We start from the raw sequence: 15169 nt of genomic DNA on the forward strand, positions 1-15169 counted from the left end.
GAGAGAGAGAGAGAGAGAGAGAGAGGCTGAAGAGCTTTATCTCTACTACTGCAGTGGTCAGAGAGGGAGGGGGAGGCTGCTGATAAGAATAAGGGGAGATAGCAACTCTGTGTGTGTGTCTGTGTGTGTGTGTGTGCGTGTGTGTTACTCTCATATATCTTTGCAAAATGCTCAGAATCGAGCTGCAGTCATTTGTATATATGTATTTTTACTGTCTCACTCAAAATTAATTTCTCAAAAGACACGTGGATAATACCTTGATATCTATTTTTTGAATGTCTGTCATCATTTTGGGCGCACAGGATGTTGTGTTGTGTTGTTGTAAACATGTTTGTGAACAGATCACATGTCTGAGGGAAAGTATCACACAAACAGCACAGGACCAGTGAATCAGAGGATAGAGAGATTAGGAGTGTGTGTCTGCATATAGAGGAAGAGGAGGAGGCAGAGGGGGGGGGGGGGGGGTGGAAGAAGAGAAAAGGGTATGTGGTGGTATGTGGTGTGTGTGTCTGTGTGTGTGTGTGTGTGTCTGTCCAAGATTAATAGTTTGACTTCAAAAGGAAAGAACAAAGACAACACACACACACACATGACGAGACACAGACTGTATGTACACACTCAGATGTACCCAAACCATATGTGTACACTGTAAAGGACTAACAGATGTACACACACACACACACACACACACACACACACACACACAGACACACAATCTCCCCCTTGCTCCCTCTGACACCGTCTCTTCTCCCTTCAGAAATCACGACGACAGCGCCCCCTACCACGCCCATCGCCTCTACACATCTCATGACCACGTTCGATTCCACCACCAAGGCGTCGACCCCCCCGCCGGGCACCACCAGTGGCCCTCGCTGTGACGGGGGACAAGCGGAGTGTGGTGGTGAGACGCAGGCGCCCTACGACTACGAGCTGGTGACAGGTAAATAACCAAAACTCCTTTTTAAAACCAAGTTGGGAAAAGAGAAAGATCTGAATTCAAATGATAAATATTTGAAAATATATAAATGTTTGGATCAGAATTATAATTGTTGTATCTTATTGATTTTGACGGTTTGGAAACTTCTCCCTGATCCTTCTCACAGTTTGAGTTTTGAATCGTCTTTTGAACATTAACTATAAAGGAGATAAAATTGATTTCTCCTCAAAGAGATGAGCAAGTGTGTTGGCATCTGTGTGGGTGGGACCCGCCCCCTTTGACCTTTGACCTCACTTCCACTCTCCCATCTGTCTGTAGCAGGAGGCACCGCGGCGGCCGACCCGATCCTGGACTTCATGCCAGGTGAGGATGTCCAGCGCCATCTGCTTCCATGTTTACTCCTCTCATCTTTAATTCATCCCTCTCTTCTCTGCTCGGCTTCTTTCCTTTCTCATTTTCTCTCTTCGTCTTTCTTTCATCTTCTTTTCTTTTTCAAAGTAGACAAACATATTAATGCAGCAGATTAGTGCGTCAGTTTATTTGTGTTCCCGTCCGCACGCTGTAAATAAAGATGGACGACATCCGTTGATCGCCCCCTGGTGGCTGGCTGCAGTCAAGGTCAAAAAACCCAGCCTCCTCCATGTTAACAAATAGGACATGGACCGGACTAAAAAGTAAAATACACATTTCTTAAAGATCGATGTCAGTTCAGGTTATTCGGGTTTAGGTGCTCGTGCACAAAACCTGTTTTCATACGTGAAACTGGAAGAAACACAAATATCTCAGGATGAAGAAGACGAGAAGACGAGTACACGTAGAAGACGAGGAGCTTCCAGAGCTTTAGGAGTTTATATTGGTTTGTTTCTCTGCATGAACATCTTAGTATCATTTCAGTTTATTCTCCCAGTAAAGACACTAAACTGCCAGACAGAGCGAGAGAGAGAGAGAGAGAGAGAGAGAGAGAGAGAGAGAGGGATGAATAGACAGAAAGGTGGAATAAACAGTCGCAGTGACAGAGAGAGGCAAAGAAAGCAAAGAGAGGAAGTGCCTGCAGGAGGAATGAATAGAGATGAGATAGAGAAAAAAGAAAAGCTGCTGGGTGAGAGGAGGTAGAGGTAAAAGAGAGGAGCGGACGGAGGTGTGGTGAGAGAGAGAGAGTGGAGGGAGAGGATAAAGGCCTCTCGGGTCTCAATTAGAGCCGAAGCCCGGCGTGAAGACAGCTCCACGCTCGTCCCTGCTTCCTGTTAGCTGCTCAGAAACAACATGTCCGGTGTTTGAGACCCGTGCGCTCGTCTGGGTGCGGCGGTGAACCACTGCCGCCATCCACCGCTGGCACAGGCAGGGAAACAGGGAGGGAGATGTTGGTTTTTTTCAGTTTGGGGTTTTCACATCCGCATGTTGGTGGCACCGCGCCCTTCTCTGTGGAAGGTCCCTCTGTTCCTCTCCCTCTCTCCCTTTCTCCCTCGCTCCCTCTCTTCATGTCCTGATCCCAAACATATGTTTGTGTTGTTGCTGTTGTCGATCAGCCGTCACGTCTCGGTTCCTGTGTTTCAGGAAAATGCCCGGCAGCGACGCACACAGTCACAACACAACACAACCCTGCGTCTTCCTCATTCCGTCCGTACAAGCCTTTCGTTTCGTGCAATTCGTTTCCCACAAGCTACACAATTTATACCGAGTGTACGATACAGCAGGAACAGCTTTTTAATATCGATGTTACAGGGCTGGCTTTTATTTCTTAGGGCCGTCTCACCCTCCTCCTCCTCCTCCTCCGTCTGAAACTTACAGGATCGAAGTGTCTGACTTTGCTTTGTGCAGCTTTGTGTGTTTCTCTGGATGTTTTTTTATATCAGCATAGTGGATGTAAAGAATGTGAAGATGTTATTTATTAGAGTTTTACTTAAATACATGAGTTACACAACTCTCCCCCATCCCTCACATCTGTGGAGTTACACACAGTGTCACACAAATGTCAAATCTAAAACGATCGCCCTGTGGTCGTATGCCACCGTCAACCAGTGAAGAAGTTCTGAAGAGTTGGACTGACGGGCCCAACAACATGATCACAAGATCTTTCCCTAAAGAGCAATTTACTGCACAGCTAAATAAACAATAGAAAACAATATTAAATGACATCAAGACACTCAAAACAAGTGTTTATGTTACATTTAAAATGTCTCCTGCTCCTAACAAACCGTTGTGTGTCTGTTCTCTGCAGCGTACGTGTGGTTCGCCTGTAACTTTGAGTTCTCGTCGTTCTGCGGCTGGTCCAGAGAAACAGGAAACGGCGCCGAGTGGCTCATCCAGACGACCGGCGCTCCGGCCGTCCACCGAGGACCGACTCACGACCACATAGGTACGAGCTGAGCGTCCCTCTTCTCACTGGACTGATGCTCTGGGAGAGCTCGGTGGTGAAAGGCTTGTCTGACCCTCTTTCTCTAAACAATGAAATATATCACAAAACGTGCCACTAAATCAGAATAACACAGATGTACAGTTCCAAAATCATGAATACAACATCAAATAGAGATTTAACCGTAGAAACAAAGTAAATGGGGCCTTGAAGATATGATTATTAAAGTGCACTGACACTGTTAAATAAATCAACACCCAAACACAACGCCCTGAAAGCATCAGCAGCGTTTCAGAGACAGAACTCTGATGGAGTCAGACGTCTTCAGCACCGAGAACTCCAAGACGCTCGGGGCTCTAGAATAATTGAAAATGAACGAGCGGCCGTGAAACGCTCGAGAACTGAAGCTCAGGAATTCATCACCGTGCCTCGGCTCCGCGTCCTTCTCTCCGTTCACCGCGCCTGTGATGGATTCCTTTCTTCTTCTTCTGCGGCGGCGGCTCTGAAATGAACGATTTCACCTTGATTTCTCGACTCAGCCAGAGGAGGCGAGTCGTCTGTGATGTGGAGGAAGATGTTTTCCTGTGTTGTCAGAAAACACAGAAACCTTGAATCTGTTTCGTGCCTCCAGGAGGAGATATTAACAGTTTCACTTTTATTCCATTAAAGACAGAGAACTGTACATTATGCAAACAAGCGAGCGGAATAAAGAGAATGTGCAATGAACTCTGGGAGGTTTGGAAACCTTGTGTTCGTATATAATCCAAATAAATCTGCATCACTGAGTCTCCGTTACATTCCTAAATGGTGTTATATTTAATTTATGGTAAAAAAATTCAGATTTAAAGTGTTTAATAATTTGCAGCTGTGTGTTTCTAAGCTGCTTCTTACCTTGTGTTGTGCTACCCCCTGCAGGCCGACCGGGGAACTTCATCTACATGCAGCTGACGGACACAGAGACGTACAGCAAGACGGGCGAGGACGAGGCGGAGAAGGGGGCGAGGCTGGTGAGCCTGCCCATCACGGCGCCGGACGCCGACCTGTGCATGTCCTTCTGGTATCACATGTCCGGTGACCACGTGGGGGCGCTGCACATCAGGCAGAGGAAGGAGGCCGAGGGGGAGCAGATGCTGTGGACGCTCGGGGGACATCAGGACAAACGCTGGAGGGAGGGACGGGTCCTGCTGCCGCACTCCAGCGTCTCGTATCAGGTAAAATGGAAACAAAGAACTAGAATCTAAAAGTTTCCCTCTGACAGATTTGTGTTTGTGTTGTGTTTGTGTTTTGTTTGTGTTGTTTGTGTTTGTTTGTGTTGTACCCCAAACCGATTTAAGTAATTCTCCTCTTTTTACTTTATATATTTAGATTTATTTAGCTGAAGATAATATGATTATAGCTCTGTATCTTCAGCTCCTGGTTCAATGTGACTCACTGGTTTTCTTTGTGGGTTTCCCAGGTGGTGGTGGAGGGTGTTGCAGACCGACACAGCTCAGGTCACATAGCTGTGGACAACATCCAGATCCTGGATGGGCTCAATGCCAAGGACTGCAAGGGTGCGTCTAACACAGACCACACTTATAAAACCTACTTCTTCCAGTCATGTGCTGGGAAATAAAATTATTGAATTATAATATTTATTACTTTTCTTTCTTCCAGATCCAGAAGTTCCAACGTCTCCACCGACTGACATCTTCATCCTACGTAAGTTGACGTGTCTGTGTTTTCATTTTGGCAGCGTTACTCTTCAGCTCAGTCAGAACTCTTCGTCCTGGGTCTAAAGATCTGTAGAATTATTCTTGTACTTGATAATTATTACAACAAACTGACTCAAGTTAGTAAAAGTGCAATATTTGCCTCTGAAATGTAGAAGTATAGAGTAGCAGAAACATTTTATTTGAGCATATTACTTGAATAAATGTACTTAGTTACTTTCCGCTGCTGCCCATTGTATTTATTAACAATAATAAAAATACATTTCATAGATATACTTCTTAAAACAAAGAAGAGCAGATAAAGTAGCGATGTGAGATAAACCATCATGAACCAGTTCAACTTCCTCATTCAGTTTGTGCTGGCACCAGTTCTGTGGTGGTGCGTTCACAGACAATCTGACGTCTGAGATTTAAGAGTCAACGTTCATATGCTCTAGAACCGGGCGGAAATAAAACCAGACAAACATGGACGACGTCATTTTAAGTTTATGGTGCAGAACTTGTAAAACCACCAGTCTGCTCATTGACACAAGTAATGACAGGTTTTGTTTTTTATTTGAATGGAATAAAATTGTATTTCTCTCTCTCTCTCTCTCTCTCTCTCTCTCTCTCTTGCAGCGATAGACTCTCTCTCACAGGACACCAGCGAGCTCCGAGGCCCGGGCAACATGCTGAAGACCCTGGACCCCATCCTCATCACGATCATCGCCATGTCGGCACTGGGCGTCTTCCTGGGCGCCATCTGCGGCGTGGTGCTCTACTGCGCCTGCTCGCAGGGCAGCATGACGGACAGGAACTTATCCGCCCTGGAGAACTATAACTTTGAGCTGGTGGACGGAGTGAAGCTAAAGAAGGACAAGATGAACGGACAGACGAACTACTCAGAGGCGTGAGGGCGGGGCCGAGAGGAACCTGGGGGCCCGCGGCCTCCGGCGGGACAGCAGGGTGGGCTGAGAGGGAGCCGATGTAATTTGATTTCTCAGGAGCGGCGGTGGAAGGGACCGACCTGTAGGGGGCACTGTGTATAAAGACTCTGTACAGCAAAAAAAAAGAAGATGAAAAAGAAGACAACTAAGGATTCTATTTGTTTTGTTCTCGACGTGCTTTGTTGATTTGTCGTCATCACGTGCTGGTGTTGAGACCAACGAGGACGAAAGAGTCGTTTGTGTACTTTTATGGAAAGAAAATATCTGTTTGTTTATTTGTTTTGTTTTCAGACGTCATCGTTTGAACAGGGCAGAGTGTGTGTGTGTGTGTGTGTGTGTGTGTGTGGTCATTACACTCATTTTTATCCATATCCATGAACACATATTTCTCTTTCTCCCTCTGTGTGTGTGTGTGCGTGTGTGTGTGTGCGAGCGTGAATGCAACTGTGTGTGTGGTCATTACACTCATGTTTATCTGTATCCATGTGTGAGTGTGTGTGTGAGTGTGCGTGTGTGTGTGTCTGTGTGCACGGCAGGTACCATCCTGACCCGTTGACCTGTGTCTGGTTCCGACAGTGCCTTTTATTTCTTCCAGTTTTTCCGTTGCCTTGTTTTCTCATCAGCTGGTTCTGTCCGGGGTTCCAACACAAACATTCGGGGGGGGAAAGTCCAGAAAGTGAATCTTGAACTTTTTTCCAGATTGTGATCATCACACTTCAGTGTCTTCAGGGTCGTCACTCGAGTCGGAGTCGATCTGCAGATCCTCTTTGCTCGACGGCTACAGACTCGAAACGTTCAAATCCAAGTTAACAGTTACGTTTTCAGACGATGTGTCGGAGCCCTGAACGCCTCGTTTTCATGGCACATAACACATCCAACATATTGTACATAGGTTTTAATATATTTGAGCGCCCCTCTTTTTTTATATATATATATATATATAGAAAAAGACACCAGTGCCGCAGTATCCTTTCCACGTTGAAATCAAACTCAACTTCATCTTCAAAAATTCAGATAATGTACAGAAGTCTTGATTTGAACGGACAGAGACAGAATCCTGTTGTTTGTGTTTGTTTTGAAAACGTGATCACGTCCTGAGTTGTGTTGGTGTGTCCTGGGAACACAACGTTTTTTAACAATGAGGAAACGTGGATTAATGATTGTTGAGGAACGCCTCGTGGGAGGTGGTGGTTTGTGTACAGGGTAAAACGGACAAACTGGGAGACGGAGCGTTGGACAAACAAAATGACTGTTGAGCGTTTGAGCTGAAACGTGTCCAGCGTCAGAAAGACTTCTCCAGAGAGCGCCTCCCTTCTCGGACAGGAAGTGGACGGCTCTGACCCAGGATCAGCGTTTGCTGTGACAATGCTGTGTGTGTGTCTGTGTCTCCAGTGCTGACTATCAGAGGAAGGATTTATACATGAACTTTTATCAGAGTCACGAAGAGAAGCAACACACTCATCACATCCTGGAAACGACAAACAGAATCAAGTCTCGTCTTTTAGAACCAAGATGAGATCATCAGAGCAGAGGGCCAATGGGGGAAACCCAGTAAACCAGTCAATTCAATACTTTTTATTATGTAAAAATACACACTTGTATTTCTTTTCATCATTTAAAACAGGTGAAAGTTGGATTTGCAGTTAAAATACTGTGGTTTGATTATTTTTCCTGTTTGTGTAACTCACAGTGAACGACCCTGACCAGTGCTCTTCTATAAATTCTGTTTCTATTCATCATTTACAAAAGGTTGTAAAAATGTAATTTGCCGTTAAAACACTGGTTTGGTTCTTGATTTTTACCTGAAGGAATCTGCTTCATAAACTCATTTGACTTTAATCTGCATTTTAAATGGTGCAAAAGGGTTTTATTCACCGTGTCCTCTTGAAAATTGAAATTTATAATCCAATTTTTCATAATCAGCATTTCCTTTGATAAGTATTAAGTTAACGGTCAATGTGGCAAAAGTCATAAAATCAGATCAAACTGACTTGTTCTTACTTTCAATTGTTCAGTGAACGTTGGTTTTAAAAAACTAAAAACAATAACCTTTGTGTTAATATTCCTGCTTTGTTCTGATTTAGCTTCCATCAAACGTTTCATGTTCACTCTGCACAGTCACAGGTTTAAGAAGTTGTGACTTATTTCTGCACACAAACCTGTTTTCAAACAACACAACTCAAAATGTGAAAGGAGACGGTGGCTCAGCGGTTCGTTGTGAATCGATTCTCGGGCCCATTTTTAGGTTTTTCTGTTTTGCCGTGAAAGAAGAAACTTCATCAGTCGATGGATTTGAATCACATCCTCGTCTGGTTGCTCCTGATTCTCCTGATTCTCACAGATTCAGTCGTTCTTTTGTGTGTTTTTGAGTCTGACGGGAACTTGTGTGTGTGTGTGTGTGAGTCGGTCACGTGTTGAGCAAGAAAGGATTCTGCAGCACTCGACGTGAAAACAAATGTTGCACTGATATATTTAAAAAAAATCTATGTGTTTATGATGTTGATTTAAAAAGAGAGAAGGAAAGTAGAAGAGTGCTATTGTTGCTTCTTTCTAACAGTTTCAGATGACAGTGATATGATTCTGAAATGTACAATTTACAGAGATGTTTTTCATTCTGGAAAAAGCTTATATCGTCTCTTTGAAACGTAACAACTTTATTTACTTGGTATAATATCACTTTGTCTTTTTGTACCGTCACTGATGTACGTGCCATCGTTTCTTTATTTTTCATTTAATTTTTTCCCCCTTGTATGACAAGAAAAAAAAGTTTTTATTTTCAATACTGCTTCTGTAATTTTTGCCGTCTCAGATCCAGAAAAAAAGACAAGAAAGGAAATAAGAAAGTTTAAAAAAAGATAATTATGGGGAAACGTGAGGCCTTAAGTGACTAAAAGTATTGTTTGTACTTTGACTTTCTGGTCAGCACCCACACTCGTCGTCCCTGTCGTCTCAGACTCTCATCATGGACTATTACATTCCAAAGAATTGGATCAAATAAATGTTTTAAATAAAAGATGCTCGACTGTTTCTTTCCAGCTCCACAGAGAATGCTTTGTTTTAAAGAGTCAATTTGCTCAAATTACAAACTTAACATATCTTATATCAACACAATATCATTAAATGTTTGTTATATATCAAATCAAAACAGCCCTAATACCAATGTATTGAGAGGGAAAATGTTTGTTTGAGAAATTCTAATTGTTAGGAGTTTACTATTGTTTTTTATGTTTGTTTACAAGAAACAAGAAACTTTATATATTTACAGGAAATGACACTTAAGCTTCATCAAGGGAAAGAAAATGCAGAAAAACACACACACACAAACACACACACACACACACATTGCCTTTTTCATTGCTTTACACTGCTCCTTTATTTCCTCTGTGTACAGGACTGTGGATCGATAGTGAACATCAACAGCTCACTCACAACTCAAGAGGATTCAATGCACATATAAGAAAACATGTGCGACCTAGTAGAAAACTTTGAGTTGTGGTTCAAATGTGCGATACAAATAAAGTTGTCTATGTAGCCTAACTCCCTGCTGAGGTGTAGAACATTAACTAGAAAATTCCTCCTGCCGAGAAATTTCGAATGGGTGCCTAGAATTTGCCGGTTCCAGACTAAATATTTTTTTTGGGGGGAAGAGAGACAGACTGTGTCAATTTGAGAGAGAGACCCAGAGGAAGAGAGACCCAGAGAGAGAGAGAGACTGGCTGGTATAAATGAGAGAGAGAGAGATATAGTGAGAGATCGAGACTGGTTTAAGAGAGAGATAGACTTGATCAGCAGGTGGCGCTATCGCTTACACTGCATACACACGTAGGTCTCTTCAGGACAGGGCTCTGATCATGTGACAGGATTTGGGGACCGATTGCACAAACTTCATTTTCAGACCGACCACTAGGTGGCGCTATCCCTATCAGTGAACACACCCTAATATATTTGTTCAAAAGTAATTTTTGGTTGCTAATGGTTTTGAACTCACAACCAGTGGATCATTGAGTCAGCAGCTCAACCCACTAAAAATAGATCTCACTGTCCCTTTTGGCCCCTCCCTCTGTGTGTGTGACTCCCTGATTACAGCAGGTGTGTTGTGAGAGAGGCAGACATCAGACCTGAGGAGAAGGTCCCGAACGAAATAATCTAATTGAAAATCTATAACTCCTATCCGTGAAATGAAAACACAGTGAGAATCACAAGGCTTGGACGAACAATTACATATCTATATTATTGTTTAGAGCCCAAAAATGAGGCCATGCGAGCAGTTTAGAAACATACTTCTCATTTCATAAATTCTCCTCCTAAGATTTTCATTAATTTGAATGGAAGAGAAATTTTTTCACACTCTAGCACCGTCATCAAACAAAAACTTGTTACTCAAAAACTATAAGTCCTATCTGGAAAATGAAAACATTTTGAGAATCACAACAGTTTACACTACAACCAGATATATTCTTTATTCGTGAGAGCTGAGAAATGGAGCCGTGGGAGCGATTTATTTTTTATTTTTCAGTTTTAATCTTTTCAGAAAAATCTTCAGAATTAACATGGGGCTCCAATGGGAGAAGGATCCGGAAATAATTCCTCGATTTTTCAATGCGGGTATAAGCACAGGTCCGAGAGATTTGAGAGTGACATGTCTGCGAAGGAAACAATCTCACCACCTCAAATATCTAAAAATCATGTCTGAGGACCTCCGTTTGGGGATTTGAGAGCAGTTTTAGTGCACCCGGGGTACCTGAAAACAGGTCATTTTCGCATACATGCGAAGCCCTGCAAAGCATGGACCTAATGGTACCAGCCACTAGGCGTCACCCATAATTAAATTAACTAATATGCATATAGTTATTACATAGGCAGATAAAAGATCCAAATGAAGCAGCAGTTTACAGGGTGCACTGCTGGGATCTGTACTTTTGCTTCACTGAGTTTGAGTTAAACCTCCCTCCATCTGAATCGTACACTTCTGACCTTGTGTTGTCTCAGTCAAGGTCATCTCACCAGTTGATCTGTGTGTGTAATGATGCTTTTAAAACTGACATCGTAACTTTAACTTCCTGCAGAGGTTTGTCATTGACTGCTGTGATTATACAAAACCCTGAATAAAATGCACCTTAATACAATAAACCACATTCAGCAGAAGTAAACAACAGAATATGAAGTGAAGCTTTGAAAATATAAACATCTAAACTTCATGTCTGGTAAATCTTTTTTCTATTTGTAAATAGGTTTGTTTTAATGGTGCACCTACTGAATAAGATGAAAAATGATCACTGGTCTATTTCAGCATTAGAAGGTTAAGTTTATGATCATTTTAAAACAATTTCAAAACCTTGATTACTCAGAATACAATAAAACTTAATGAGATATTACTTTCGATTGAATAACTCATTTAAATATCACTTCTACAAAGTTTGGCAGATCTCGTATGTTTATCATAACTTGATGGTCAAAGGACAGAATCTGAAAATCACGACAGAGACTGTAGAAAAAAAGATAAACCTCTCCCGCTACTTTTCTGATTTCTGTCGCTCAGATGCGACGCTTCTCAATCCAGATCAAAAGATCTAGCTCTAGATTTCAAAGACAAAACAGGGGTACCACTCTCTCCCCCTCCTACTTTCCACCTCCTTCTCCTTCTTCTCTCTCTCCAGCTGCTCTATCTTCTCCTTCTCCTCTCTCTCCAGCTGCTCTATCTTCTCCTTCTTCTCTCTCTCCAGCTGCTCTATCTTCTCCTTCTTTTCTCTCTTCTTCAGTTCTTCGCTCTCCATCTTCTCCTTCTTCTCTCTCTCCAGTTGCTTTTTCTTTTCCTCCTTCTCCATTTCTATCTTCTCCTTCTTCTCCTTCCGCTCTCTCGCCATTTGCTCTATCTTCTCCTTCTTTTCTCTCTTCTTCATTTCTATCTTCTCCATCTTCTCCTTCTTCTCTCTCTCGAGTTGCTTTTTCTTCTCCTGCTTCTCCATTTCTATCTTCTCCTTCTTCTCCTTCTGCTCTCTCGCCAGTTGCTCTTTCTTCTCAATTTTTTCTCTCTTCTTCTCTTCTTCGCTCTTTGGCCCCTCCTTCTTCTCTCTCTCCAGTTGCCTTTTCTTTTCCTGCTTCTCCATTTCTATCTTCTCCTTCTTCTCCTTCTTCTCTCTCGCCAGTTGCTCGGCCTTCTCCTTCTTTTCCCTCTTCTTCCGTTCTTCGCTCTCCATCTTCTCCTTCTTCTCTCTCTCCAATTGCTTTTTCTTTTCCTGCTTCTCCGTTTCTATCTTCTCCTCCTTCTCCTTCTTCTCTCTCTCCAGCTGCTTTTTCTTTTCCTGCTTCTCCGTTTCTATCTTCTCGTCCTTCTCCTTCTTCTCTCTCTCCAGCTGCTTTTTCTTTTCCTGTTTCTCCAGGTCTTTCTTCTCCTTCTTCTCCTTCTTCTCTCTTTCCAGTTCCGCTTGCTTCGCCTTTATGGCATTCACATTGTTCAAATATTTTGTGAAGGTGGGACTCTCATAAACCTGAAACACAACATAAGTGTCAACATTTTGTTCCTCAAAGTCTAAACATGAAAAAAACGTACAATCCATATCACTAAAGGACCCATCGTATGAACATTTCACTTTCACAGGTTTGTCATTGACTGCTGTGATTATACAAAACCCTGAATAAAATGCACCTTAATACAATAAACCACATTCAGCAGAAGTAAACAACAGAATATGAAGTGAAGCTTTGAAAATATAAACATCTAAACTTCTAAAAAAAGATAAACCTCTCCCGCTACTTTTCTGATTTCTGTCGCTCAGATGTGACGCTTCTCAATCCAGATCAAGAGATCTAGCTCTAGATTTCAAAGACAAAACAGGGGTACCACTCTCTCCCCCTCCTACTTCCCACCTCCTTCTCCTCTCTCTCCAGCTGCTCTATCTTCTCCTTTCTCTCCAGCTGCTCTATCTTCTCCTTCCGCTCTCTCGCCATTTGCTCTATCTTCTCCTTCTTTTCTCTCTTCTTCAGTTCTTCGCTCTCCATCTTCTCCTTCTTCTCTCTCTCCAGTTGCTTTTTCTTTTCCTCCTTCTCCATTTCTGTCTTCTCCTTCTTCTCCTTCCGCTCTCTCGCCATTTGCTCTATCTTCTCCTTCTTTTCTCTCTTCTTCAGTTCTTCGCTCTCCATCTTCTCCTTCTTCTCTCTCTCCAGTTGCTTTTTCTTTTCCTGCTTCTTCATTTCTATCTTCTCCATCTTCTCCTTCTTCTCTCTCTCGAGTTGCTTTTTCTTTTCCTGCTTCTCCATTTCTATCTTCTCCTTCTTCTCCTTCTTCTCTCTCGCCAGTTGCTCTTTCTTCTCCATTTTTTCTCTCTTCTTCTCTTCTTCGCTCTTTGGCCCCTCCTTCTTCTCTCTCTCCAGTTGCCTTTTCTTTTCCTGCTTCTCCATTTCTATCTTCTCCTTCTTCTCCTTCTTCTCTCTCTCCAGTTGCTCGGCCTTCTCCTTCTTTTCCCTCTTCTTCCGTTCTTCGCTCTCCTTCTTCTCCTTCTTCTCTCTCTCCAATTGCTTTTCCTTTTCCTGCTTCTCCGTTTCTATCTTCTCCTCCTTCTCCTTCTTCTCTCTCTCCAGCTGCTTTTTCTTTTCCTGCTTCTCCGTTTCTATCTTCTCCTCCTTCTCTCTCTCCAGCTGCTTTTTCTTTTCCTGCTTCTCCGCGTCTTTCTTCTCGTCCTTCTCCTCTCTTTCCAGTTCTGCTTGCTTCGCCTTTATGGCAATCACATTGTTCAAGTATTTTGTGAAGGTGGGACTCTCAGAAACCTGAAACACAACATAAGTGTCAACATTTTGTTCCTCAAAGTCTAAACATGAAAAAAACGTACAATCCATATCACTAGAGGACCCATCGTATGAAAAATTTCACTTTGTAGTGCTTCTACATGTTATTTTGGGTATCTGGCATGTCTAGGTCCCAAAGACTCGGGGAAAAGACATCTCCCGCGATTTGTTGTTCCCCTTTGCGTCCAATGGGATTACGACAGAAAAGTACGTAATTGCACACCATGCCTATGTAGGGAGTCTCGCTACATTGCTTTGGACCACCCTCCACCATCATCTCACCAGCTCCGGGGAGAGACGGTCCGGCTCCCCGCCTAGCGTTAGCTCGCGAGCTAACTGAGATGATAGTGGGGGGGGGGGGGTCCAAGGCCATTGCAACGACAGTATCGTGTGTGACATAGAGGCACCACAACACATCGCGGGAGTTGTTTTTTTCCAGAGTTTTCGGGACGGTAGACATGCCAGATACCCAAATAAATGTGTAGAAGCACTACAAAGTGGAATTTTCATAATATGTCCCCTTTAAGATCTAAAATGATCTGATGTAACGTACTTGAGGCTTAGGGATCTGCAGTAACTGGCTCTGGTTTTCCTTCTCCAAATTCTTTCTCCTCGCGAGCCATTTTATCAGATACTTTTTCTCCTGTAAGCTTTTCTCCTCGTTGCGGAGACTTGTCTTCAGCTTGTCCTTCAGAGCTGCAAATTTCACCTTCAAGTCACAGTCGACCTTCTGGCTCTCCAAGTGATGGAGATGAAGCTCTGAGGTCAGGGAGATGTTTTCCTGCACCTTCTCATTCATCTTCGTCTTCATAGCTTCCATCTCCTTCTTCAAGTCTCTCTCTCTGGCTTTTGATAAGTTGACAAACGTCAACATGTTGACACAGTCGCCTCTGATCTGATCCAGATGTAAGTCATTAGAGGCCTTGTGCTTCTTCAGTGTTGCGTTCTCAGCTAGCAGCTGCCTCTTCAGAGCAGCCTGTACTGCAGCTTTAGCAGCGTTTACTGCAGCCTGTTTCTTGAGAGCAGCTTTCTCGACCACATGCTTCAGAATAACTACGTTCAAATGATGCAGCTTCTTAAGAGCAGCGTTCCCTGCAGCGAGCTCCTGGTTCCTCCTCCTTGTGTCCGGGTGGCTGAGGGCCTTCAGCCAATTGTTGACACCGTTCCCCTTATGTTGGGCAGCATAATCCGACTGCCTCTGTCCAAGTGACTGAAAGACACAAATATACACGTCACATGTAAAACCCAGTCCCATCCTAACTTCAGATATATTCAAAGAGACAGAGCTGAATTAATTTGACATTTACACACTTCTGATTTTAGAGTCTGTTAAGCTACTGTAAGGTCAACGAAATAAAAGACAATTATGCTTTGAAGAGGTTTAAAACTAAAAAGAGTTTAACCTGAAGTTTCTCTTGATTAAAACCAAACCTACTTTGTATCCAGAGCAGTCGATCAT

General features: G+C 43.1%; 2 protein-coding genes across 2 annotated transcripts in view; one reads left to right on the forward strand and one right to left on the reverse strand.

Annotated features, from left to right (window-relative positions):
• The window catches only part of LOC128454925 (neuropilin-1a), a gene marked incomplete in the record, with an annotated part of 55985 nt that extends 47044 nt beyond the window's left edge, over nt 1-8941 (forward strand). Inside the window, 7 exon segments of the mRNA XM_053438522.1 lie at nt 758-940; nt 1256-1300; nt 3156-3293; nt 4206-4501; nt 4747-4843; nt 4947-4991; nt 5621-8941. Of these exon segments, the coding sequence (XP_053294497.1) occupies nt 758-940; nt 1256-1300; nt 3156-3293; nt 4206-4501; nt 4747-4843; nt 4947-4991; nt 5621-5895 (1079 nt within the window).
• Nucleotides 8942-11212: 2271 nt separating this feature from the next.
• LOC128454477 (trichohyalin) lies at nt 11213-15169 on the reverse strand. The gene is made up of 4 exons (XM_053437888.1): nt 15146-15169; nt 14264-14920; nt 12796-13557; nt 11213-12416 (listed from the first exon to the last, which is right to left on the reverse strand). Exons 1-4 carry the CDS (start codon nt 15167-15169, stop codon nt 11505-11507), a joined length of 2355 nt encoding a protein of 784 aa, XP_053293863.1. The 3' UTR covers nt 11213-11504.

This window comes from Pleuronectes platessa, chromosome 13, assembly GCF_947347685.1.
Source record: "Pleuronectes platessa chromosome 13, fPlePla1.1, whole genome shotgun sequence".
NCBI lineage: Eukaryota > Metazoa > Chordata > Actinopteri > Pleuronectiformes > Pleuronectidae > Pleuronectes > Pleuronectes platessa.